This window comes from Mycteria americana, chromosome 9 (genome assembly GCF_035582795.1).
Source record: "Mycteria americana isolate JAX WOST 10 ecotype Jacksonville Zoo and Gardens chromosome 9, USCA_MyAme_1.0, whole genome shotgun sequence".
Classification (NCBI taxonomy): domain Eukaryota; kingdom Metazoa; phylum Chordata; class Aves; order Ciconiiformes; family Ciconiidae; genus Mycteria; species Mycteria americana.
In genome coordinates, this window is record NC_134373.1 from 36,441,173 (window position 1) to 36,469,086 (window position 27,914).

Genomic DNA, 27,914 nt, shown 5'->3' on the forward strand with positions numbered 1-27,914 from the left:
AGTATAGCTGAGTGCTGCAATCTTGACTTCCCTTCAAAGAAGTCCCTTCCTCCCCTGAGGAAGAGTTGTTGGAACAGATACCTGCAAAACTTCTATAAAACATACTCTTCTAATTTCTTAAGTTCAGTTTTTTTGACGTTAAGTCACTTACCAGTAAGCTATATAAAGTCACTGTGAGAGTGGATTGCCTATGATAAGGGATTAGAGAAACTCTTGAGTTCAGTTTAAGCAGAATCTGGGCATTCACGCCCCAAAGCAGTTCAGAACACCGACTTTTTGCTAATATCTGGGATCATGTAGCACTTAAATTTTGGACTTCTACAATGCAACGTAACCTTATGGAGCTAGCTGTGTATGCTGTAGACAGTGCTGTGTCTACTGCAGCTCAAAAACAGGTAGGGAACACTTGACTTCTCAGGTGGACCTAGTTTCTTGAGCATGATCAAAGACTACCTAATGCATTTAATTGGCATTGAATTCAACATTAGGTACAGGAGGCACAGCTGGTCTTATTCAAAAATATGACAGTAGTAAGATAAATATAGTGTGTTCTGAATAATAGCTTAGTGTTTATATCAGTCATCCAAAAAATGGTCAGTCTTCAAATCTGAAGTTGGTGCTTCCCAACAATCTTCTTTTACTGCTAATCTGTAGTCTGATATCACATCCTTCCTATTAAATCACGTGCATGACAGTGTAATAGTTGGTTGCTATGGAGAGCATAATCTAGAGAAAGAACTGATGCTAACCCAGTGAGCAGAAGGTTGTCCTGGAAAGGGGGAAGAGGAGTCTTGCGTTCCTTCTTTGAAGACAACTTCTGTGTTTTGTCTTAAATGATCAAATAAAACGGATAAACAAGTTGAAGAGCAGGATCCAAATGAACGCTGCTGCCCTCCTTCCCCTTGCTCAAACTTAGGGCTTGTTGTGTGTGGATATTCTGTACCTACACAAATACAAAGCTGAAATATTTGAACGTTTCTGATGGAGATTTCATCTAGACCCACTTTAGTGATATCATAATCCTTTCTGTCATCATTGCCAATGACAGAGAAAAGGTGTGTATGAATGGAACAATACCAGATTTGTAACAGTGTACTGCAGCCTTAGCACATGCTATATCACCTTCCTGTTTATAATCATATACATACACATCTATACACACATTTGTATGTATACACACACACACACACACTTTTTTCCCATTGTATATGTTATTTAATCACAAATATTCCTGGCCCAGGACAAGTTCTGCTTTAATGCTCTTGCATTTTCTACAAACTTTTTTGTTAGGAGTTAGGTGGTACAATATAAAATCAAGGAAAGCAGGTCCTGTCCCATCTCTGCCCTCCCCCCACCCCTGCCTCCATTCTGTATTGGGAGCTTCCCAAAAATACATTGCAAAACAAAGTCTCTAATTCTTCCTCTCGTGTGCCCTGCCCTATCTCTGTCTCTTCCCTAGTAATTTCAGTGAAAGTTGATAGGCTTTCTTTAGGCAATTAGGGAGCAAGGGGAGAAAAGCAAGTTCCGGGCACCGGGTGTTTTCACAGAGCTTGCATCACTGTTGGTGCTTATTTGTCACACAAGATGAAGGAGATTAAAGGCCCCCACTCAAGCCAATCTAAGCTGTTTTAGACATTCCTTACCTTTCTTTCTCCCACATCTATAGTTGGTAGTTAGTACTCACTGAAATAAAACCTGACTTGTACTTATCTTACATCAGTAAGTCTGAGAAAAATGGATTAAGTTTTCACTGATATTTGCTGGGAAAAAAGATAATTTCATGAGCATCCTCCTGCATTTTTCAAGAACTGTAGCATCCACCTTTGTTTTCAGAGAAGTTCCCATGGCAGTGGTTAATAGTCTGAATCTGAGAAGAACAGCTGTAGGACTTGTTCAGCCATGATGAGTACAACTAGAGTTACTGTTGTGGGCCATATTTGTGTCATGCAAGGCAACCAGGAAAGTTACTTAACCACTTAGGTATCATATTTAGTTATAGGCATCTTTGTGGTGTTCTGTATGAGAAACCCTGAAGCGATTAGCCGAAGTAGCAGTACTTGGTTCTTTAAAAAACAAACAAACAGAAAAACCCACCCACCCACTTTCTAGGTAATCTGAAGTTCTCATGAAACTGAAGTTCCTGACAAGAGCTGCAATTAGAAGTAGTTCCTAGGCTTAAAGGTGAGAAATTGCATGTTCTGGACAGGAAATGCTTAAGTGCTCAGTTTGAATTGAATACTGGTACACTGGGCAAGAGAGGAAGGCCAAGTAAGGAAAGAACAGAAAGTGGTTGTCTTGAAAAAGGCCAACAGTACAGTTATTTAGATTATTTTTGCACATCTTTCAGAAATGATGCAACAGAAGTAGTATGTATTCTGCTCTACTGTGTATCATAACATGGAGCTGAATGGATAGGAACACAAAGTTCATTTTGCTACTCATCTGGATTAGTGCAAATAGTTGCTTTTAATTTTGACACATAATATTGAATACTATTTCTTTACAGGACTTTTAAGCAGTCTTTACTGAGGCTTTGTACCAGTTTAGACCTTAATTTTACATGGTGCAATGCAAAAACACAGTTAACTGGAAGCTTTTTACTTGAAATACATATAAAAATGAAATTGCTGTGGTTTTTGAGGAAAGCAGCAATAAAACTTAGCAATCTGCTAGATATCTTGTATAAGTATCATCGAATCAGCAGGCTTTTTAATTCTGAAGTAGAAGCCTGTCAGTGCTATGGTTTCCTTTTCCAATAGTTCTATAAAGGCTGTCTCTGAAGTCTTAGATACTTTGTGTAGTTGTGTAGGTTGAAATCCCTCTCCCCTTTACCAAAGTGTATGTAGACTGTTGATCATCTGTAGCTCTCACTGAACAGGGAAGCAAGAACCAGAGTTGGAGAGAAATATCTCTGTTCCCTCTGAAAACCTTGTTTTTGTTGGAAGTGTGGTATTTCTTGAGTACTAGGCACCTGTAAATAGAGGTGTAAAGACTTGTGTAGACCTCCCTGCTGTAGTTTTTCACACTTGCTTTCTTCGCTTTTATCTACCTGATAATATCTACTATGATCTAGAAGTGACTTCAGGTCCATGAGTTTCAGTGTTGAGTGTTTGAGTGTTCTGCCTGCTGCCATCACTCTAATCGTATTCTGATTTTCCTCTCAGTTTCTCTTGGAACTATGACTTATTAATTCCAGTGGATTCTTTAATTGTCTGCAAAATTAACTCATGTTCTGAAGAACAGAATTTGTATTAGCATTTTTGCTGGTTTTGCTATCATAATGTTTCCATCTTAGGGGCATGTATACCCCTGATCTTTTTTGCCCAAGAATATCTGAAATTTGCTATTAAAATTATCCTAGTTTGGCTGCTTTGTCAGTCAGTATTTTGCCTCTCCATCCCCTCTTTCCCTTGAGTCAATACATTAAATTAATAAGTTTTTTTCTTCTTTCCCCTTCCCATGGTATGTCAGATACATTTGCTTCATCTTTGCTTTCTTGCTGTTCTTGTTAATTATTATCCCCCCATCTAACAACTCTTTTTGAGCCATTGGCTCATAAAAATGAGCAGAATTCTTTCCCTATTCTATAAGAGAATGCCTATGCATTCTCCCTGTTGCTTTTATCAGTCCTGAAAATAACAAAACAACTGTCATACTTTGAAAAGTATGTGTTTAAAAATCCTCCGGTGAGTTAAGTTGATCTTTCCAATGAAAAGAGGAATTGACTGAATATCAATAAGGAAAAACAAATGCTAGACCAACTGCATACACTGATATTACTATGAATCTAATCCTTAAGTGTTTATTTGTGATTAGAATTGCTGTAATTTGATTTAGAGTAGAGGGAATATTTCTAAAAGCACAAAAGAACTGTATTTGTGTTTCAGTCAGTGAGGCATGCTGCTAACAAAAAAGAGAGATTGGGACTGTGCATGATTTGTAATACGGAGCTTGCAACTCTTTTCTACCAGTGATTCCACAACTTATATTAGTAAAAGTTAAGATTGTTAATTGCTACAATGTCAAGTATGTTTCCGGAGTTGGAGACCACTGAAGAATCAGATGTTTTCAAACGAGGTTGATTAAGTGTATTGGGTTTGCGTGGCAGGGTTTTGGTAGCGGGGGCTACAGGGGTGGCTTCTGTGAGAAGCTGCTAGAAGCTTCCCCTGTGTCCGACAGAGCCAATGCCAGACAGCTCCAAGACAGACCCGCCACTGGCCAAGGCCGAGCCCATCAGCGATGGTGGTAGCACCTCTGGGATAACACATTTAAGACAGGGAAAAAGTTGCTGTGCAACAGCAGCAGCAGTCAGAAGAGAGGAGTGAGAATGTGTGAGAGGAAGAACTCTGCAGACACCAAGGTCAGTGAAGAAGGAGGGGGAGGAGGTGCTCCAGGGGCCGGAGCAGAGATTCCCCTGCAGCTGTGGTGCAGACCATGGTGAGGCAGGCTGTCCCCTGCAGCCCATGGAGGTCCACGGTGGAGCACATATCCACTGCAGCCCATGGAGGACCCCACGCCGGAGCAGGTGGATGCCCGAAGGAGGCTGTGAGCCCCCTGTGGGAAGCCTGTGCTGGAGCAGGCTCCTGGCAGGACCTGTGGCCCTGTGGAGAGAGGAGCCCACGCTGGAGCAGGTTTGCTGGCAGGACTTGTGACCCCACGGGGGACCCACGCTGGAGCAGTCTGTTCCTGAAGGACTGCACCCCGTGGAAGGGACCCACATTGGAGCAGTTTGTGAAGAACTGTAGCCCATGGGAAGGACTCATTTTGGAGAAGTTCATGGAGGACTGTCTCCCGTGGGAGGGACCCCACGCTGGAGCAGGGAAGAGTGTGAGGAGTCCTCCCCCTGAGGAGGAAGGAGCGGCAGAGACAACGTGTGATGAACTGACCGCAACCCCCATTCCCTGTCCCCCTGTGTCCCTCGGGGGGAGGAGGTAGAGAAATTGGGAGTGAAGTTGAGCCCGGGAAGAAGGGAGGGGTGGGGGGAAGGTGTTTTAAGATTTGGGTTTATTTCTCATTCTCCTGCTCTGGTTTGATTGGTAATAAATTAAACTAATTTCCCCCAGTCAAGTCTGTTTTGCCTGTGACAGTAATTGCTGAGTGATCTCTCCCTGTCCTTATCTCAACCCATGAGCCTTTCATTGTATTTTCTCTCCCTTGTCCAGCTGAGGAGGGGAGTGATAGAGTGGCTTGGTGGGCACCTGGCGTCCAGCCAGGGTCAACCCACCAGATCAAGTCACTGCTTTCAAATGTTGTATTAAATATGTTGAGTAGATTAAGTCATAGCATTCAAATTAATGCTTCTATATAATTTGTCTGAGGAAGCTAAGCTTGATCCATTTCTTCTCTTTAATGAGGTTATGATGTCTATTAATTTATTTTCATGTGATTGGTCTTCTAGGCAATCATTTGGTATGATCTTAAGGTTTTAATCTCTAATGCTTCAGGCTTACTGCAGCATGATTAAGCTAAAATTGTGTTTTGACAGGTCTATGGCTGGAGGAACCATAAGAGCAACTCTGACTTCTAATTCTCTGGGAGTTGTGAACTTAATCGGTAGTGATGGGGTATCTTATCTGGCCTATAAATTTTTGCATTTCTCCCTTTTCACAGTACAGTTATGTTTCTGTTTTCTTGGGTTTGCCTCCAACAGTGAGATTCCTTCTTCCCCAAAGTGAATGGGCTAATTTCTTAAGGCATGTGAATAATAAAGATTCTAGAAGACAAGCAAGATCCCTAGGGGGAGAGCACAGGAGCTTTCAGTGACTTGCATCCATTTGCTATTTCTTCCCTATTAGCTGTTGTACTTTTATTTTTTCTAGTAGACAATAGTAGAAGTACTGCATTTGCACTGATTGTTTCTCTAAGAATTACAGCTATTAGTACTTGTAGATATTGTTACTTATGTTGCAATTATGTTACTTAAACGCTTCAAATAGGGTGGTTTTGGTTTTATTTGTCTTTCAACTTTTTGTCTAGATTGCTACAAGGTAGAACTTTGATCCTTGGGTTTTATCAGGCTTTGTCTTTTTATAAAGATATTCTAGGGAGATGGGAAATGTTCCAAAATACACATTTTTTTAAGGTCTAGAAGCATAAAAAACTTAGTGCTTTTTGAAAGCATTTAGGAACTGCTCAGAGAAACTGTATTTAGAGCGTTTAACAGCTGACCTCTGTCTTGAATACAGGACATAAAACCTTTTCATTATCATGAATGAATATCTAAATGTGACTTTTGGTTGCAAATTTGGAAGGTTAAAATATATTGAATTGCAAAAAGTCTTCTTAAGCTTTTCTTGCAAAAAGCAGTTTTACCTTGCAGTGACTTACTAATCAGCTGATGCCTTATTTAAGCCATAGAAAGGTGTAGTACAGGGGCAGTGAGAGACTTTGGTAGACCAGCTGAAAGTAGAATAGAATGATTTATTTTCATGTGATTGTTTTACAGGTTGAAAATTGGTGTCCTCGTTTACCTTGGAGAGCAAAAAATCCTAATGAAGAAACTGATCAAAAAACAGTGGTAAGAACAACGTTAAATCATGAGAAATAATTCAGTAATTGTGATTCATGCAAAAGATCCTGGAATCCTGTGCCACATAAATGCTAATAAGACTAGAATTTACCATTTTTATTCCTCAGCTCCTCAAAACTGAAGGGAAACATTCTTGACTGTATATATGTAGCTCATCATGTATTTTCTCCAGTCATTGTATCGTGCTGCAGTCTTGGTAGATTTCCACTAAAAACATTTTTGTGTTTGAATTTATGAAATATTGTACACAGATACTGAGAAAAATTACAATCCATAGACTGTTCACCGGTGTTAAGTGACCATATGTGAAACTGTCCATTTTTATTGTCCCATAAATCTGGGCCTTATATATAAGAATGCCTTAACGGAAGAGGCTTACATACATTTCAGTTTTGTAGTAACATTTTGATTACTCCTAATTTTTTTCCTTTAAAAACTCTACAGCATGCAGAGTTGTTTCTAAACTGCTATAGCCTAATTATGTAGCACTTAGGTATTTTAAGATAATTGCTGGGCTGTATATGAACATTGCTTACATAATTTAGATATAGGCTGTCTCATTTTATAAAACCAATTATTCTTAGATCAGTCTAGGTCTAAAATGAATATTTCCTTTAAAATTTATACTCTAGTAATGTTTCTTCTTTCATGGTATAATAGGAGACTTCCTTGTATTTGGAAGATTCATGATATACATGAATCTTCAGCGTACTGTTCTGATTTTATATTGTGTTTTAGAGATACTTTAACCTCATTTTGAAGCGCATAAACAAAACCAAGTCTTATATTGCAGAAATAAATACATTGTGAAACATGACAAACATATTCTGGGGCTATCAAATACTACTAATAAAAATAAAGATATCTTAAATACTTGAACTAAAATCTCAACTTTAGCATTAGGTGGGTATCTTTTTTTTTTTTTTTTTTTTTTTTTTTTTAATGAGGAATGTAAAGCACATAGTTCACATCTGAGAAGTTTTTTCACCTCTGGAAAGTACAGTATGAAGAATAACTAATGTTTTTGATTTTTTTTAAATGCTTTAATTGAAGGCTGAAATTCGTATCAACTTTGATAATCTCTACAAAATGATGTCAAGACATGAGGAATTCAGGTGGATGATGTTACGCATCAGACGAATGGCTGATACCTGGATTGAAGCAATTAAATCACTTGCAGAAAAACAAAATTTGGAGAAGAGAAAACGAAAAAAGGTAAATGAAAACATTTTTCATTCCTGCCACTTGAAGTGATATAGGCTCTTTTAAGCTTCTTGTTCCAGAAGTAACTTGAGAGTGGAAATACCAAACACATCTAAAAGGCTTGTGTTTATACTTGTGCCTCTTTTCAAGCAGCATTTCGCTGTTTGAAATTACTGTTACAATGCGTATTTGCTTTGCAAATAGTTTTACATACTTTCCATGAGTCAATCTTTGAGTAAGTTTTCTAACCTCTTTAATTTTGCATAAAATAGAGACTATGTAGAGGTTTCTAAAGGGAGAAACTGTGAATTTACTGCAAGCTGATGACAGTGGAGTGTTTTATGTAGTTGTAGAAAACAACAATTGTACATCTTTTTTGTCCAAAATTGAGACTTTAAATGATCTGTTTTGGATTTGAGTAGACTTAAAGTTGACCACAACTTTGGATTGGACCAGTTTAGATCTCCTGTAATGAGTTCAATTTAAAAACTGTGAGATTCTTGAAGTGAAAAGTTCTATTTTATTTGATTTAATTTTTTTTTTTTTTAATTACATCAGCTAGTTAAGATAAAGCCAAAAGTTGTAAACACAACAACGGTTTCCATTCCTGCCTTTTTCTTACTGGAGCCAGTCCTGATTGACAGCAGGCCATGCAGAGTCATGTTTCTACCCTCTCTTAAGCCTGACTGACTGCAGCTCAGCTCCTTGCTTGAGGTTCTCAGTCCTCGCATGAGGTCTAGGCTCCATGTTGTGGCGCTAATGTTTGTCGGGTACTACAGCCCTTGAGTACCCTCACCCTCTGTCGAGGAGCAACCCTTCTCTTTCAAGCAGCCCTCCAGCTTGGTTTTCTAAAGAAATATAACATCTGAGAACACATAAACTCAAGAATAAACAGAAGCAATACTGTCCTGCACAGGCAGTTTTGATGGGATGCCCTAGTGCTTATTCTTTGCTTTTAAAAGTCCTTTGAGGTTCCTCTGTAAAACATATGGTGATTTGATTTTAATATGTCAGTTCAGTTCTGGGAGCTGCAAGAGATTAGAACAAAATGGTTTTTTGAATGTTGCTTCTTTTTAAAGAGTGAGGGAAAAGTTTTTTGGGTGTTTGGGAGTTTTTATGCTTGGCACTGTGTATCCCCGCTCAAATAACAGTCCAGGTATGTAGCGAAGCGTTTGGAACTCAACCTCTGTGCTTCATTAGCACAGATTTCAAGGAACTACACAGAAAAGTCTTCTCCAGTGGCAGTGGAGAGGAGGGGTTGGGAAAGCCTCCTGTTACTCTTATGCAGTCTTTCCAAGTTCTTAATGGCTTGTTCACAACAGCATACCCTTCCTTAACTGTACTGTCTTGCATAAGCAAGTATATCCTACTTGAGAATATAAGTGGTTCATCAATCAAAGTAAGTTAATGTGAGCCACAACTTTCTGTGCAGAATTACAGATTATTTTGTGAATAATACCAATTTTGGGGGGTTGTTTAATTACTGATCTGGTGGCAGATAATAGTGCAAAACAGTGCGGTAACATATTTACTATTCTAGAGATCCATTACAAAATTAAATTATTGGGGTAGGAGTATTGGATTTTTTTGGTTGATTTTTTTGGCCATAGTTGGAATTTAATAGAAAGAAAAAATGCTGTGAGGTATTCTAGTTGCATGTTTAATGTTGGTAACTCTAACATATGACTTTCCTTTCCAGATTCTTGTTCATCTGGGGCTTTTGACAAAAGAATCTGGATTCAAGATTGCAGAAAATGCGTTTAGCGGTGGCCCACTTGGTGAATTAGTCCAGTGGAGTGATTTAATTACATCTCTCTACTTACTGGGCCATGACATCAGGATTTCAGCTTCACTGGCAGAGCTCAAGGAGTAAGGAGATTACTTTCACTTTTGAAACTGGCATACTGAAAAAATGAATTGTAAACTCTTGAAGCTTCTATTAACAGTATATAATTTCTTGAAGCATAAAATGAAAGTGATAATTCACTAAACAGACAATAAGATTATTTTCATGAGCTAAGTATATGTGCTATGAAAAGGATAATGTGTTTTCATTGTAGCTTCAGGCTCCTGAGACTTCATAAATGAATGTTGTAAAATTCAAACTAAGCTGCTTATTCTTTAACATTCCAGGTGCTTTAACCAGCTGCAACAGGAAATGTTACAGACTAGCCTAATTCTGTGTCCTCTTCTTCATTTTCTGCTGTTCTTCACTCAATATCTGATTTTAAAATAAAGGCTTAAATCCTTTAAACACATTACTTTTGATGTAGTTAATTGCTTATGTTAGATCAAATTGCTACCTCACTCATCCCTGTCTTACTTTGCATACTGGTTCAGCATTAGGCATAAAACATCTGTTTTAAGCTTGAGCACACACACTTTTTCTGTAGCTTTCATTTTTTTTATAGCAAACATGACAGCATCATTTTATAGAGAGCTCTTATACTATAAAGCTGTCAATAGAAGTCAGAAATTATTTCAAATAATTTCAAAGCTCACTATTTTTAAACATTCCAACTATATTATTCTCTTGTTTAAACTAGATGAGGTTTTTAGTGAAAATTAGCACTTTACTGATGTATAAACAGTTCTTTAATAAATGCTGAGCATCTTTAGCATTTGAATGTTCTTACATGGTTCCTGATTTGGAAAAGCCTTTGGAAAAGGCTTTTTTGGAAAGGGGAATTATTGGTATAAATAGTATTACAGCATCTATTCAAAGTATTTGGAAAGTAATACTTTTCCATATTCCTTCTTTCTTTGTTTAGGATTATGAAGAAGGTTGTAGGTAACAGATCTGGCTGCCCTACCCAGGGAGATAAAGTTGTAGAACTCATTTACATTGATATTGTGGGACTCACTCAGTTTAAGAAAACCCTTGGTCCATCATGGGTACATTACCAGTAAGTATAACACTTATTTGACCTCTTAACTGCTTTGTTAAAGAGCTTTTGTTGAATAAGACATGTCAAAATACTGAGGTGAGTACATCCACATGAATTTGAATTTATTTAAAAGTAAAAATGTGGTTTTCTGTTGTCTTTCACTCTTAGGAATAAAGGGGCTATTACCTGTTTGTTGCATACCACCTTTATCCCCCCCAGCAAGTTTGGGATTCTTGGATTCAAGCATTTTTAATCTTAATGAATTATATTATCTTGTTGAGTCATCATCTTTGCCTTTCTTTTCCTCCCTTCTTTACATCCCCCTCCCCCGCTTTGTTCTGTACATTAGTAGATGAGCTGAGAGATTATTGGATTTTGTTGTTTAGTTGGAATACCAAAGGCATGTTTTGCTTGCCAGTGTTTGTAGCCATACTGGATTGATGATTGTGGAGATTTATCTATTCTAATTGTATTGCCCAACAACAGCAATGCAATTTTTTCTGTTCCATTCCTTAAGATGCTGGGTAGAAAGTTGTCTTTGGGGTTAGGTCTAAAGAATAAACCTGCTGGTAACTGCAGTTGTTGTTGCTTCTGTAATCTAGAAACATCTTTCCATTAGAAATGGAAGATGGCAGTCATGAGAAATTACTTTGTACAGCCTTCTTGGTGTCTGCAGTTTTAGAACCACGTTTCTTTTTGTCAATAACTTTAAATCAGCAAGCATCCCATATGTTGTATGAATACATATCAGCATGAAATAAAACCAAATCTAATTTACTGACTTGGATTTTCCTATGCCTAATCGAATTAGCTGTGTTTCATGATCCGTAAAGTCCAGTAAAACCTGCTTGAAGGAACGTATTGAAAGGTGTTCGCTGCAGGCAGAAAAGTTGTTTTCTCTCTACCTCAGGATTTTCTAGACCATTGGATCTTTTCAGCGTAATTTTAAATGAGAGTACTGTGATCAACCTTGCAGATTAGATTATTCTTAATCTCTTTTTTGAAGCAGAGGAGTAAACGGATATTCTGGGTTTTAGGAGCCTGCTAATAAAGATAATCCCATTTTCCACTGAGCTACAGTTGGTTGTCTGTCTGCCACATGTAATTGTCAGTAGGTGATCACATACAGTATTGTGGTCAAGATATAAAACCATACTTAAAAATTTAAAATGTTTCTTGCCCTTTTGCTTTCAATTTCCTATTTGGTATATTCTGTAATGAAGATATGGAAATACACCATGACATTGAGATTATTAGATTAGCTCTTCAATTTTTCTTGCTTATTTCATTAATCATTAAATCTTAAGTTGTCAATCTGTTTTTCATTGATTCCTAATTTGTGGTAATGACTGACTTTTTCTGGTTTAGGAGAGCAGAATTAAATTTAACTCTAAATAAATACCTTAGCGTAGTATAGGAGTTTTTCTCGGCTTTTGAAAAAAAAATTACTTAATGCCTCCCTTCTACAACACTGGATTTAATGGGATAGAAGGGGACCTCATCTAGTCCATACCCTTGCTGAAAAGCAGATCGCATGTATTTGTCCTTCTTGAGAGATTTTTGCCTAATCTTTTACTGAAGACTCCAAAAGATGCCCCAGCCATTGTTTTATATTGTTAAGCTTGTCTTTAAAGTGTTTTTCTTGGCCTGATTTCTTGCAAACTGCCTGTTACTGCTTATTCTAATATGCTTCTGGGGAATAAATTACTTCCTTCCCCTCTCTGCCAGCCTCTAGAACATCTTATATACTGCTTCTCCTTCAGTTTGCTTTTCTTCAAAATAAATGTAGGGGTTTGGATCATTACTTCAGGTTTTGTAGACCTTTCATCAAACTTGTTGCAATTGTTGGGAATCTTTCTAATTACTTCATACTGTTCCTCAAGTTCATTATACAAAACGGGGTCCAGAGTCTAGCAGAGGCTACGAGAATTGATTAGAACAGAAGAATGAATGCAAGAGAATTCATGCAAGCTATCTCCTATTTGAGGATCCTCTTGCAATCATTTTTTTTTTTCTCTCAGCATCATGAGTTACCTCATAAATTTTGTCATCAAAACATTTTTAAGTTAAAACTAATAAGCCCAGTGTAAGAGCATAATTATATGTCTTTGTTTAATTCATTCCAGTAAAATAAACATTATCACAAATAAAGCTGCCTTATAGCCCTTGCTCTTTACAAACTTTGCTTTCTCACTCAGTTGTATTTAATGTCAATAGGAATAATTGTTTGTCTTGAAAGAAGTGTTTTGCTTTATGCCATATAGTTTTTCAGCAGATGTGCTGGTCAGCTCAGTCAGGTTTATGACCAGGTTCAAATACAAACAAAAACTTGTTTATTCACTTTAGATTGGAATAGAGTGGTAGAATACACCTATGCCTTCAGAACAGTCTCTTGATAAGAGTGCCATTTATAATCTTTGTGAGTGAACTTGAGCCCTGAGGAAATTTTTGGTAATTGTATATCAGGTTTCTAGAACTGCTAGCTCAAAAGGATGATCCTGCTGCTCTGAGAGGTGAGTATTTCTGAACAACTGAAATAATGTTTTGTACATCCGAGATCTGTAGCAGCAATGACTCTTGGTAGTACATGCTTTATGTGTGGTATAATTGTGCTGTAAATAGCATGAATATAGCAAAACAGATCTCATTCTCGGGTGCACCTTGTTTTCAAGCGAAAGAATGCCTGGACATGCTGTGTTTTTCAGTTCTGAAGTCTGGATATTTGAATGCAGTTTATGTGCAATGAAGCAACATAAAAATTAGTAGCTTAATATAGTTTGAGGAGTGCAGCTCATTGCCTTTCTTAGCACCCGCATCCTCCATACAGCACATAAGAATCTGGTACTTTTTTATTTTTCTACAGTCTCTCTAGCAATGACTCATTCCCATATGCCAAAAATCCAACTGCCTTTTTTCTTGAAATAAATTAACATGACAGCTATCCTGAAAAATGAGCAACATTCCTGCTTCTTACATGTTCTCTAGAATACATCTGCTTTAGGAGGGTTATCTTCTGACTAAGTTTTTACATTTTAAATGCAAGTACGGAGTGGCCTGAAAGTTTAATCTGTGTGCCTGCAAGGATTTCTATAGGCAGATAGGAGCTGCTCATGATCTGAGCTGGCGGGACATAAGCCAAAACAGTCTGGAGTCTGTGTATCTGTGCTGGCACGTTGCTGTGCCTAAGCTCAATGCACCTACAAAGCTTCCAAACCAGAACTGGTTGGGGTTTGACCAGTTTGTTCCCAGGAAGATGTCTGCAGCCACGGGCATATATGTACCCTTTCTTTAACAGTTTATGCTGGCATAGGCACTCGTTACTGACAGTGATGGGTGCTGCTGGACAGCATAGCTCCTGTAGACAAAGATGAAGTATAGATAAGTAGAGTAAAATTATAACCTCAAGTGGAAGAAGGATATGAATAAATGTGTATAAATACTTCCACTGGGACAGCCCAGTTAAGATTGTGCTTATGCCCAATATTTGAGGAAAAACAGTCACTTTAAAAATGGTCATAAACCTGGGTTACTTTTGTCTAAATTTTTCTATAAGTCCCAAAATTGTCACTTCTAATACCTTAGAAGACGACTAATACGGATATTTCTGTAAGCAGTTTGCTACCCACCAGTCTTCTTTTTAATTAGTTATTGAATAGACTAATTAGTGTGACACCAATTCCAAGGCATGCTGTAATTCTCTGCAACTTCTGTCTATAGCTAGGTGACACTTTAGGAAGGAGGGGGCAACTGAGTGAAAAACTAAAGTTAAAATCACATTAAATTAACATTTTTATTTAAAATATATCCATGCTTTAAAAAAAATACTGTTTTGCCATTTTCAAAATGAATTCTTTCACTTTAGAAATGCTAAAACATATGTAAAATCAAAATTTTTTATTAAAAATAGTTCAGTTGAAAGGCATTTAAAACACTAAGTGAAACAAATGGAGAATATAGTAGTTGGTCAGACAATTGAGGCCCTCCTACGTATGTTAAAATATCAGTTCGGCATAACTGGCATAATTTGCATTCAGTTCTAAATTTTAAATCTTTACCAGTTCTTTTCTGCTGCATTTCAGGGATTAGGTTCACCACTTGAACCTTTGATCTCTCATATCATTTCAGCACACACTTGTACTTTGCACTGTGATCTTTTTCTCTTGTCGTTCTGACTTTCTTTATGCCTGAATCATATAAATATATTTTGTTTTCCCTGCTTCCTGGTTTAGCTTAGTTTGCATTGCATCGCATTTCCTGTCATGCTTCAGAGACCCTGTGTGTATTGGACATAGTTACACATATCCCTGTGAACAATTAGTGCTGCATACCTTACATCTGAATACAGGAAAAAGACAGGAAACAAAGCACTTTGAGATGATCACATGCGATGTAGTGCTCCTTACATATGTAATTTGACAAACTCCAGTAATGTTGCAGTTTTTCAGTAGCTTTCACCCATTTTTCATTCCCCTGTACTCAAGTACCTGGCCAAAAGCTGTATATTTGATAAGAATTTTGTTTTAAGGCCTGCCAAGAAATAAGAGGGCTTTGATTCATCAGTGCAGAAATTGTTTTGGTCCTGCTGGAGTATTTTGTATGATGCACAGATAATTGCCACTGTTGGAAAATATTTTCATTGAGAATAGTTGACATAAAACACTGCACAAAAACTGATCTGTCAGCTTTGTTGTTTGGTGAATCATAATGTGTTGTATATTTTTACTTTCTTTTTGCTTGAAAGATCTCTGTGAAGATTAAAAAAAAGTAAATTTACTCTATTTGTACTTTCAAATACAAAGGTGGCATTTCATATGAGAGTTTAAAAGTTGCTGGGGTTTTTTTCTGTTTCCCAATTTAATGGATACTTTAGAGAAAGGAGCAACATATAAGAAATATGTAAATATATTTTTGGGACTAAATTCTTTCATCTTTTAAAGCTGGAAAATGGTTGGACCTAAGTTCTTTCACCTTTTGGGGGCTAAGTTATTTCACATTTTAAAGCCAAAATCCTGGTGTTTTACTGAACAGAATATATATGGGCTTGGAGCACGGGAAATGTTGAAGACTGGGAAATATAGCCATTTTTAATAGTAACTTTTGCAGCTACCTCCCTTCTCTGGCCATCCATGAGGTTGTGTCTCTCCCTTAGCACGTACAAGTGCAGTGATACAATGTGCAGTGATAAGAGTTCATGTCTTTTTAACGTAGTGGCACATGACGTAGGAACACATCCTATATAAGTCTTTTCTGAAAATTTTGTTTGTGGAGGGCTGAAGAATGGTAGGGTCAGCAGCTTTGGAGCCATACAATCCAGTTCATTTGCAGTGAAGCCAGTGATCAGTATGACAGCCATTAAGTTCCTGTCCAAGCCATGTCAAAGGTTTGGCAGGCTGCATTTTGGAAACGTAACTTCTAGAATCTGTATGCTAGAACGTGTGTCCTCTTCTTCATACTGAGACTTTTTCTGCCTTTCATGTACTATGGGCCCTTTTTTGAAAGGAGCCACTCGTAAATGAAGTAATTTTTTTTCAAGGAATTAATAGGAGTTTAAATAAAGGACTAAGTGTGATTCTCTCATCCCAGACCCTTTGTAATCCAATGCCAAGGTTTCTCTTAGTTGTAGACTGGCTGTTGCAGATATTTGACTTTTATATTTTTTCTTCAAAAGTCTGTGACAAAATGTTTCATAAACAAATAAATGATCTGTCTGACTGCAAGCTTTCAGCAAATTAAACTGTCTTCAGTGCTTCTCCAGTAGTTCTAATTGACCCAAAAGTCAGAACCTGGAGACTAAATACAATTGTCTAAAGACAAAGTACTATTTCTGCTCTGATCTTCTTGGCACGTGGCTGTTGGCTGTTGCATTGATTTTGTAGTAATGGGTGAGAACATTAGAAAATAGATAAAGAATCCTCTCTTCTTCTGCCTAAATTCTACTTCAGAGCCCCAGGAATGTAGGTGACCACAGTAGCATTCCCATAAGCTCTACTTGGATGTTAAAGCATACATTCATTCTGTAAGAACAAAGAAACCCAAAATAAGCTCCAGGGTTGCTATTTGAATGTCTGATATATCCTTGAATTTGCTGATCGTAATGTCTTTGTGAATGTAATATGACCAGAAATGTTTGAAATTAAAATGTACCTTCAGTTTATAAATCATCCACGGTTGCAAACAAAAACAAAACGCATCTTCTTAATTATCATAACTATGTATATATATACACACATGCTTATATATACACATATGCATGTGTACCTACAGTAATTTTTTTTTTTCTTTTAGGTGTATGCTAAGAGTTCTGGATTCCTTTGGAACTGAACCAGAGTTTAACCATGCTCATTATGCCCAGTCTAAAGGCCACAAGACACCATGGGGAAAGTGGAACCTTAATCCACAGCAGTTTTATACAATGTTCCGTAAGTATCCCTGTGTTTATAAATAATTTGGAGCTTTATAAAAGGAATGCTGTCATTGAGAAGAATTTTTGTATTACAAAAGACAAGTTCATGGTTTAATAAAATGCAGCTTCTAAATGGGCAGAATCGTAAGTGTCAATAAGTGTCTGTAGACTATGCAAAAGCTCTATCGCGCTTCCATCCAGCGATCAGAAAATAACAATATCAACTTACTAATGGTAGGGAGCTGTATTCTCAGGGTACCTGTGGAAAGTGGTGACTGGCTTTTCCTTCAAGTGTCAGTTTGTTTTTATTAGTTTTGCCTTCTCAAGTCCTGCTATGGAGCGATAGGTTTTTGAGGACCTTGCTAGATTGCATTTTTATAAACTGCACTCTTGCATTTCATCATGTTAAACTGAAGTTTGTAACTATGTTGTTGTATTTCTGCTTTTTTCCCTCAACAACTGAGCAGCACTATTCCTTCGCTATTTCTTTGCATTCAAGATTACTAAACTAGCACTCAGAAAAAATATTTTTTTTGTCTCTATTTTTTGTGGATGTCTCAAATTTTTCACCTCGCTTGTCTTCATGTTGTGAGTATTCATCCTGAGGTGAACTGATTCACATTTTTTTGCCAGCTGTGTACAAAGCTATTGAATAACAAGTAGTAGATTTCAGCATTGTTGTAGGTCTTTGAAGCATTGTTAAATATCTTAAAAAAAAAAAAAAAAAAAAAAAAGAGAGAGAGAACAGAAGAAACATAAATTCTGTATAAATCGGGTCGGATTAAATTATTACAGTGACCTGCTCGGGCCTTAGTCTTTGACTTTATGGCACTAGGTTCTAGAATCAAAGGATCTTTCTCTTTTGCATGTTGTAGTAGCGGTTCAAGTTTGTTATCTCTGAAAGTGCAGAAAGATTCACCACTGCCAGCTAGCTTGAGGGTAAGTGAGGCTTAGGAAGGAGGAAAGTGCATGCTGTTGTGTGCAGCAACTTCTCAGCCCAAGTCTGTAAAGAAACACTTGCTTGTGACCAGCCTGACCTCCAAAGTTTGGTGGTGGTCTCTGTCTGAGACTAAGGCCAGGGCATGCACTGTTCTCTCCCATCAGACTTCATAGTCAGGTCTTTCAAACTTCTCTGCTTTTCATAGCAGAAATATACGTGCTGGTGTCTGGTTGACATGCTTTTGATTTCAGTTGCCCTGTAAAATTCTTAAGAGACATATTTTGTCTGTCAACATTTGCTGTGCAAGTTTTTCCAGAGAAATACAACTGAAGGTTGTTCAAAAGATAAAAGAGTGCATTCACAGTTGTTTCGAAGCAAGTAACAAAACGCGTGGTGGGGAAATGTGACTTGGAAGTGGTTGCAGAGTTTGTGTCTGGACATTAGTAAGCAGAGCTTGTTCGTATCCAGATAATTTGCTAATATTTATTGGTTTATGTCCTAAATGGAAAAGGAGCCGAAAGCTCAGCCATGCTGTATTTAAGTAGTCCAGCTGTTGGGAAATTTGTGTGTGAGGTCCTGTTCAAGATAGCATCAAGGGTGGTGAGGCACTTGAGGAAAATAGTTGCGTGAATACTTGTGGTACAGCTGTGTGTGTGCACTCCTCAATCCCACTCCATGAAATGCAGAAGTAAATCTTCTCTATAGAGAAGATCTGTGTTGTGGCAGTGTAGACTACTGTTATAGTCTCTTGTTCGGAGCAAATCAATTCATAATGAATTTTCAGGAGAGTATGAGTATATTGGAATTTCAATAAATAACCATTTCCAATTTTTACTACTGCAAGTGACTGCTGGTTTTCCTTTGCAGGAAAAGTGGTAAAGAGATTGCAAGCAAACTCATTCTGAAGCATGAGTGATTCCAGTGCTATAGATTATTCAAGTATTTTGCTTCTTTTTATACTAGGTGCAGAAGAGTCAGTGTTCTGTGATATTTAAAGTTTATTTTTGTTTTTAGTTCTCTGCTGCAGTGATAGCACCATCTTTATGGGGTTGTGATTAAAAGTGCATGTTATGCATCAGTGAAGATTTTATGACAGATTGGAACCCTGGACAGCTTCCCAAGATCCCCAGACTCTATTATGTTTTGAGAACTCTGATTATAAGGGCAGAAAATTATTACTGAGTAGCAAGCAAGCCATATTCAAACCTGTGGCATATTACCAAATGCTTGACTGTTCTCTGAGCTTTCCAGAAGCATGAGGGTTTTTTCCCCTTTTTATGGTTTTTGTTTAAATTCTTTTATGCAAAATAACAGCACTGATACTTCTAAAACTGCATGATCTTGCTTAAAAATCCATGTGAGTGCTTCCTGTCAGTGATGTTTGAGGCACTGAATTCCACCAGTTCTAAGTGCTAACTTTAACAAAGGTTTATTTTTCTTTTGATTGTGTGCTGCCTTGCCTCTCCTTTGAATGCAATCTCTCATCCAAAAATATGAAAGGTTGGAAAAATGCCCCTTTTCAGGCATATTTGCAACGTGCCATTTGCTATACTAAATTCTAAAAAGTCCTTGGGTCTAAGTGAGTGCCTAGCTGTTGCTGAGGCATTTTTTGTGAAAAAGAGTAATTGTCATTGAAAGACTAAATGTAATGGCAGAGGGAAGTGTACACTGTGTATGGTTTCTCTGTTCTGCTGCATTATCCAGTTGGCTGATTTTCAGGAATCAAAAAGCAAAGCCTCATAATTGCAACAGATTCCCCCCCCCCCGCCCCTGAACTCTGACCATAGGTTTAGCATTGCATGTGACATAAGTGCCTGGGGCATTGTCTTCGGGGTTTTTTTTTGTTTTGAGGTTTTTTAACTTTGCAAAGTGTGCTTAGTAAGAAGTTGTCAGCTTGTGTGCCGGAATTTAAAAGGGAGGCTTATAGAGGAGATCCTAGTGTTTATTGCACCCACTTTCTATGTAAACTTGTGAGGCTATGACACTTTTTAGAGAGGCGCAAAAATCCCACATGTTGGAGTAATTTTTATATAGTAGGGATGGATTTTTACTTGAAGCCTTGAATGTTGGAGTCTGTCCTGGAATTAAACACCCTGTCTACAAAAAGAAAAAAAAAGAAAAACCAAACAACAAAAAAACCCCTTAGTTTTAATGAGCCTATAGGTCTGTGTCTTTATAGGAGGAGAACAGTGGCTAGTGTTGCTGGATGTCACTGCTGGAAAAAGACCAACAGAGGCTAAAAAAATATGGAAAACTGAGAGTAAATTGCATATCCTTTGCATGCACTTTTTTCTTCTGGGCGCTGGATTAACAACAATTTTGCCAACCTCAGTTATCACCTTTCAATATTTTATGATAGATATATCTGAGGGAATTAGGCAGTGAAATTTGTATTCTGATCTGTATACTGTGACTTTTTAGGCTAGTAATTAGCATGGATGCCTAACATGCAGTGAGTTGGATGGTTGGTATTAGCTCTTCCAATATAGAAGGTGAACCCAAGAAATTTACTAAAATTTATTTATGACATTGAGCAACATACAGCTTTGTTAACAAGCATAAATCCAGGTTTTTTTTCAAATTGTTGGTATTGCATCTCTGAGATTGTCAAGCTGGATTTCTTCTGGTTCTCTTATCTCTAATAATAAAATAAAGTTCAGCACACAAAAAATCATTATTGTTGGCCTCAGTCCAGCTACAGAATTTTTATTGTCAGAAATGAGCCAGAAAATAACTGCTTACTTCAGTAAACATATGCATCAGGACTTATAATTAATAAGAACTATTCTCGATAATAAAGCAAGCAAATGCATCTCTGTATAAATGTGAAGGAAGTGATCTGTTGAATAGTATGTTCCTTGTACCTACTTTTCTGACAACATTCACACTTTTGTAACATTAACCGATACTTTATAAGGTTTTGAATATACTCCGTTTCTTACAGCTCACACTCCAGATAACAGCTTCCTTGGATTCGTGGTAGAGCAGCATCTGAATTCCAGTGACATTAAACACATTAATGACATCAAAAGGCAGAATCAATCTCTCGTTTATGGCAAAGTAGATAATTTCTGGAAGGTGAGTTTTCTATACTTATATACTTGAGCAAATTTATTTTGATCAATATAATAAAGCATAACTCTAAAAGTATCCCTTCTCTCTAAATCTATTAAGTTCTTTTTCTGAAAATAAACATATTTAAGTAATTAAATTGAAGATTTTGAAGTCTTTCTGATGAGGAAACTTCTGCCAAAGGAAATCTAAGGAAATCTAAGGAAACTTAGATTGATGTGGATCCTTTGCTATTTATGTACACCTTTCTGATAGAATAAAAAATTTTTATAGTCTTGATATCACAATAATTTTGGAAAATGCAGAAGTTGTTACAAGTAATGGGAAATTGAAGGTGTCAGGGGCTCTGTGAACTTCAATCAGTCATAAGTCTTTCAATAATTTCTTTTCTTATGTCTACAACCAAAAATGTGCTGCATTTTGAACTGGAAATTGTGTTTCACTAAAGACCCTAGAAGTGTTCAATCTCATTTTATCTCCCTGTAAAAATATCAGAGTTTTGTTTCTTAAATATTGCAATTACTGCATTGTCTACGATCTGCAGATGAGAGCTGCAGAATAACACCACTGAGGTTTGGTCATATTTTCACCACGTTAAAGTATATTGTGTTGTTAAGCTCACAGTGGTCTCTGCTTTTTGTTCGCTGTCCTTTTCTGGAGCTCCTTCCAGGCTGCCACACCTGGGAGTTCTCTCTCATGCAGTTTTCAAAGAAAAAACATTACTTACTAATAACTGGATTTCTTCCAAGTTACCTCTAGCTTCGTGTGCCCATTCCCTCCTACCTAAAAAGATCTTATTTTAAGCCTCTTGTCAACTGAAAAAGGAACTGATCAGTACATGCTGTGCCATGTACTGGTCCATGTAGGACCAAATGACATGACAGTGTGAGAGCACCCATGTCTCACGTTGTTTTCTTTCCTTTTCTCTTCATTGGCATGAGAATATTGGTCTTGCACAGTTTTCTGAACCACAGAAGCAACATTTAGTCTGATAACTCTGATTATACAAATAAATTCTTGAAAAATGATAGGTACAAGTAAATGGTCCATCTGTGACACAAAACAAAAACTTATAGAAAAATGGGAGAATGTTGCCAGTGGTAGAGCAAAAAGGTAGACCTGAATGCTTCTTGGCTACTGTGCTGAGAAAAATATGTATATTAGCTGTGCGTGTTCGATTGTGATCTCTCAGGTTTATATTTGGGCTTATTGCACTAAGCCATGTAATCTGTGTCTTAAAAGGAAATTTTGCTTTGCATTGTAGTAAATACTGTGACAGTTATTCTATTTGGCTCATGATATAGAACAACTTAGTCTGCCCCTGTCTGCAGTCTCTTCTGTCTGCAGAGTGCTGGAACAGAGCTGGGAGCCTTTCAATCGAGCCTCTTCTAGCTGAGGCTCTTGTACTTTTAGTTCCTGATCTCATTATCAGTCTCTCAGGAACAGTTGCATGTAATAATCATCTATACTTCCTGACCTGATTTGTAGTGCATATCAGCAGAACAACCTGTTGAATACTAGTTGGATTTAAGGAACAAGATAGTTGCTTAGTCACCAGGCTTTTTTTTTTCACTGACATATATATCTTTCTCAGTTTATTCAGTCTGCATGAATTCAGAAATATGTATTAATAGCTTTATATGCCCAGAGGGGAGATTTGTGATTGCCTAGTCTGAGATTCTGTATGACACATAGGATATTCATGGGCTGATTAAGGCAAAAACATGGCTTTTTGGAAAAGAACATCCAATCTTGATTTTTAAATAGCACATGATGGAAATCCCACTATTTCCTCTGGTAAAATCCTCAAATAATTGCCTTCTCCCTTAAGAATTTGCATTATTTCTGGTACAGATTTCCAAATGGTAATTTCCAGTCTTAGTAGGAGTTATAGACTTTGTCTACTGGACTGACAATGTTTGTGTTCTGTTTCCCTGTAGGTATATATAGGTTGAGGTCAGAGTAACCCATAGTCGTCATCTGAAAAGCCTGTGTATGCTGAACCACTGAGAGCTTTGTCCTTTCTAATCCTTAAGTGTTCTCACATGTCTGTTTTCTCTAAACCTTTTCAAGATTATTCATATTCCTCTTGAAATGTGAATGTTAGCAAAGGGCACATGGGCCATACCAGCACCAAATCAAAAAGAAATATTATATGCGTTGTTAGGCATATCCCCTTTCAACCATCAGGAACTCATGTTCAGACAACTTCTCAGCCAAGACCCTTGTATTATTTTTTAGAACTGCTGCTTTTCAAGTCACTGCTCTGTTTCTATAAGTGTTGCCTGTCTTGTTTCTTCCAAGATGTTTGACTTAATACCTGGACATATTAAAATGGTTACTGTATGCTTGTAACATCAAGCACATTAAAACTGTAGCTTGCAGGCTATAACTGCAGGCTGTAACCTAAGTGCAATCAATGCAGATAGGCTTGAATCAGTGACAGTATGGGATGTCTTATCTGGAGTGATAAAATCCAATTCTTGTGATCAACAGAAAGCCTGAACTAATCTTGTGTCTGTGTAATTTGCTTATTTCATGTTTCCTTCATTTTCCCTGTTCAGTGCTCTTTTCATCTGCCACCATGGCTTGTATGGAACCAGACTAATCTATTTATCCTGCTACTTTTCTTCATACTGAATATGGCCAATTAATGAAAAGTGTAATCTCCACAGAATACACGTGTCCCTGCTGGGTCTGATCAGTCGTTAGAGAAGCACAGTGTGAAGGGGAGAGCATTCTAGTCCCCAGACTGAGGTGCTTTTGGGGAATAGCAGTTGCAAATAAATTATTTAATTTTAAACCGAGCAGGTTGAAATGGAACTGAGGTATGCACAGGACCTTTTTTCCCTGAGGGTGGGACTTGAATAGCTAACTGCCATCATGGTTTTATATAGCTGTGGACATGGGTTCTTTTCTACATCTGGCTAGGCCTGTAAAAAAAAAGAAGGTGCCAAATTACTTGTCATTTCATCTTTGCTAGAAATATCCATATTCCCAGCTCTGCTGCATGGCTGAGCAGAGTTGGTGAGGCTAGCTCAGACCACCTGCTTAAACTGTATACCCTAACCAGGTTATTGTAGCTAGAGAATTATGGATTGCTTACAGACAACGTTCTGTCTTCCCACATGATTCAGTGGTGCTAAAATCTGGTTTGAACATGACAAGTAACAGGGGAAGGAATACAGTGATCCCTTCTGTCAGCTCTGCTGGATACAGAAAAATATGCCAGCCCATGGCCTGAGACCAGTGTCATTCACCCTGTGTTACAGTGAGGAAGTCTAGGTACATCTTGCTTGAGGTCAGGAAGCATGTAAACTGCAGAGACTGTAGGGAAACATCTTGTTTACTTCCCTCTGATAACTAAATCAGTTTTAAGTGGGTTGAGGGTTACAAATAGGAGGCTCTAAAGATTAGCCTTAGAGGTAAGCTATCAAGGGCAACATTTGCCAAGTTTTGGATGTGTTTGTTGTAATCATAGGTTTGGGGGTTTGTCTCAGATTTCTAGCAGTACTAAGGAGAGACCTATCTCTGCCTAAGTGAAAAAGAAGGAATGAATAAAATGTGAGTGAAACCCATAATGCTCTCCATTATCAAAATTGTCTTTAACTACAGAACATTTCAATTAAAAGGGAATGTTTGAAGCCTTTCATGTCATCTTCACTCCTGTTTTGGTCTAAGTCTTTTCTTTGTTCTTCTTCCTGCAACTTCCTGTCATACTATTCCAATACTTCTACCCTTAATCCTAGAAAGAAAAAAGAGTTGAGATTCGTTTTACGCTATTTGCTATTTCTTTTTTTTGTGGGGCGCTGTGAAAGAAGTCAGAATTTTGCTTGTATCAGAAGACACCCATCGATGCATAACGTACAATCATATGACGATTGCTTTGATAGATTGTATTACAGTGTATTGGAGTTGCTGTAAAAATATTTTTATATTTAAAGGGAAAATAATGTGTGAGTTTGTTACTAATGGCACTTGGCAAGATGGGCATTCTTCTTAAATGTATACTGTCTACATAACAAATTTTGAAGAATCAGAGATGGGAAATGGTTACATTTAGCTTGTTCGCAATGGGAAAGCACATAACCAAGGCTGCTGTTACTAACAGCCTTTATAGCTCCATGTGACGTACATAATTTCCCCATCGTATGCCCTCTTGCAGGGAGTGGGAGGATGAAAATGGGGAGAAGTCAGAGAGGAAAAATTATGCTCCTAGGAATAGTTCTGTTACGTGCAGAGATCAGTGTCTCGCTGCTGGCAGTGTTGCCTTTCTCTTCCTTCTGATTGGTTTTTGTGCTTCATATTTAGCAACATACTTTGGCTGAAGATTTCATTTCATTTTTTTAAGCTAAAAGAAACATAAGGAAAGGGAGAAATGACCCTTCTCACCTTTTCTCTCCCACGTGGTCAGTGCACTCACAAACTTGTCTCGTGGTGGTTTATTTTGTCTTCCTCCAAATTTGCAGCAGCACTGTGGGCTTATCTATTGATTGAAACTTACCCTAGTTGCTGTCACCAGGCACCAGGAGCACTGTCCTGCTTTATGCTGCATAACAAATTGAAATTTCTGAAATTCCTCATTTGCTTCTGAAAGACGTATTGATCAAAAAACAAAATAAATCAAAGCAAATGAGCAGCTGTAGGTGCAGTAAACAAGTATACGTGTATGTAAACTTTTGAAGGCTTATTCTTCAACATTTATTATGAAAATTAGAGTTTCATTTATTATGAAGAAAGAAAAAATGTTTTTCATTAATATGTACCTTTCAGACAGGTCAGTGATGATTTTCTCTTTTTGCAGAACTCTGCAGCTGCAAAATGAATTCATGAGGTCTTACAATACCAATTAACACAATCATCTACTAGTATTTGATTATCACAAAACCAACACAACCTTTTCTTCCCTGTGGTCTTACTTCCTATTTTCTTCTGTACCCCTGCACTTTTCTGCTTCAGCACTTACAGTGCACAAGTATGTCTCATTGTTAGTTCTGGAAATTTCCATTCAAAGGACAAGAAATTCTGGGTTAGGCGTTAGTGTGCATTATGTGCCAGTGAAACTGTCAAATCCTTCAAAAACCTCAGTGTTTAAAAAAAAAAAAAGGGATAAAGCTTCATGGATGAAGAACTGCAAGAAATGATAAATGAAATAGATAAAGATGAGGATTGGGAACTGAATAAGCAGGATTTCTGGCAGATCTTGAAGAACCCAAGTCTTTACTGAGAAGTTTTATTCATTCTTTGTGCAAAGATTATATATGTGCAAATAAATTATTTTTATATATATATATGTATGTATGTATGTGTGCGCTGGTGTGTATTTGATGCAGATACATGTGGTAGGTGCCTAGCAAAGAGGCCATAAATGGACATTCAGGGGAGAGCAAAAGCATGGCAAGGTTACATAATACCTCCTTTGCATATTCTCTCTCTTTCCAGTTTTATTGAGCTCTGGGAATTTTCTGAATCTGTTTGTCTATTGATAAACTAACTGTCTGTTGACAAACTTTTGAGATCTCAGTAAGAGCTGTCTTCAAAGCACTTGTCTGATCATGAACCTTTGCAAACTTTCTTGCATCCACAACATTCTCTGTCATGGAGTCCCACTAATCTCTGACCTGTTGCTGGAGGAGCCATTAACTTTGGGGTTTTTCTAAACCTGCCTCTTGCCTAGCTTTGTTTGGCTTCCTTTGTATCACAACATTATGAATAGTCAGTCACTGTCCATGTTCTTTATGCCAATTATGGTTTTGTAAACCTCTCTCATATTCTGCCAAGTTGTCTTTTCCAAGCTGAAGAATTGTTAATGAATTCGTCACAGATTTCTGTATGTAACAATGGAAACCGTTCTGTAGCTTGGATCCTTCTTACCCCTCTCAGAAGCACGTCCAGTGTTCTTGGCTTCTTTTTGAGGAAAGGGACCAGAACTGCAACAGTGTTCGAGGAGGGAGAGAACTATGTTTGTACAGAACAGTTCAATGATACCCTCTTTATTTCTCTATTCCTTTCCAAATAATTCCTATAATTTACTTGGTTGGTGGGTGGACTGAGTGCTACTGAACACTGAATTGATTTTTTTCATGGACCATAATGATATTTTATCATAATGCAAAGTCTTCATTCTTGAGTGACGCAGGTCAGCTCAGGTCCATTATTCGTATGTGAAGCTAGGACTGCTTTTCAACGCATGCATCACTTATATTGAATTTATCGGTCATTCTGTTTTGTAGTCACTCAGTCCCTTGGATTACTGAGGGGGCTTTTTCAAAAGCTTTACAACCCCAAGTGTTCAGTATTGTGATGTTTTTCTGCAACATTTTGAAGTTAGTTTCAGTTTTGATACTCTGAATAGTATGTATTGACTGCACATTTTGTTACTTCTCTATTCTCTTTTGCATGGTGATTGTTCATTCACAAGGGTGATTCCCTTCTATCCCAAAGAGACTTTGTTCCTTTAAGAACTTTTAAAGAGTTTCTACATGCTGATTGGCTTCTTTCGAGAACACTACTGATTTGGTGAGAGAGGATTTCCTTCTACAGAAAGAATTGACTATTGTATTTTTGTTGGGTTTATATGGTTATATAATTAACACTTTATTTAAGTTTCGGATAATCTGTTCAGTGTAGAATTCACACTTGCTAATCATGAATCACTGAATCCTCTCCAGATCCATCTATAAATTCAGTACTCTGCATTAAGTACTCCATGGCTAGCAGTTTGAAAGTTTCATATCTGAGCTCCAGGAGACATCATTTATTCTTTGTGATTTACCACTGTATCTGTTTATCACTCTTAATATTGTTGTACATTGAATTATCCAGCATTTGTACTGTCTTTTAGTTTCCCCAGTAGACAGGATTTTCATTGTTCAAGGA

General features: G+C 37.5%; 1 protein-coding gene across 4 annotated transcripts in view; it reads left to right on the plus strand.

Annotated features, from left to right (window-relative positions):
- Window positions 1–27,914, plus strand: part of MGAT5 (alpha-1,6-mannosylglycoprotein 6-beta-N-acetylglucosaminyltransferase) — a 137,337-nt gene that overhangs the window by 78,655 nt on the left and 30,768 nt on the right. For all 4 annotated transcript variants that reach the window (XM_075512574.1, XM_075512575.1, XM_075512576.1 and 1 more), the window contains exons 6-11: window positions 6,446–6,517; window positions 7,583–7,744; window positions 9,432–9,601; window positions 10,504–10,638; window positions 16,906–17,039; window positions 20,908–21,041. In XM_075512574.1, coding sequence (XP_075368689.1) covers window positions 6,446–6,517; window positions 7,583–7,744; window positions 9,432–9,601; window positions 10,504–10,638; window positions 16,906–17,039; window positions 20,908–21,041 — 807 coding nt within the window. The remainder of the gene's footprint in view (window positions 1–6,445; window positions 6,518–7,582; window positions 7,745–9,431; window positions 9,602–10,503; window positions 10,639–16,905; window positions 17,040–20,907; window positions 21,042–27,914) is intronic.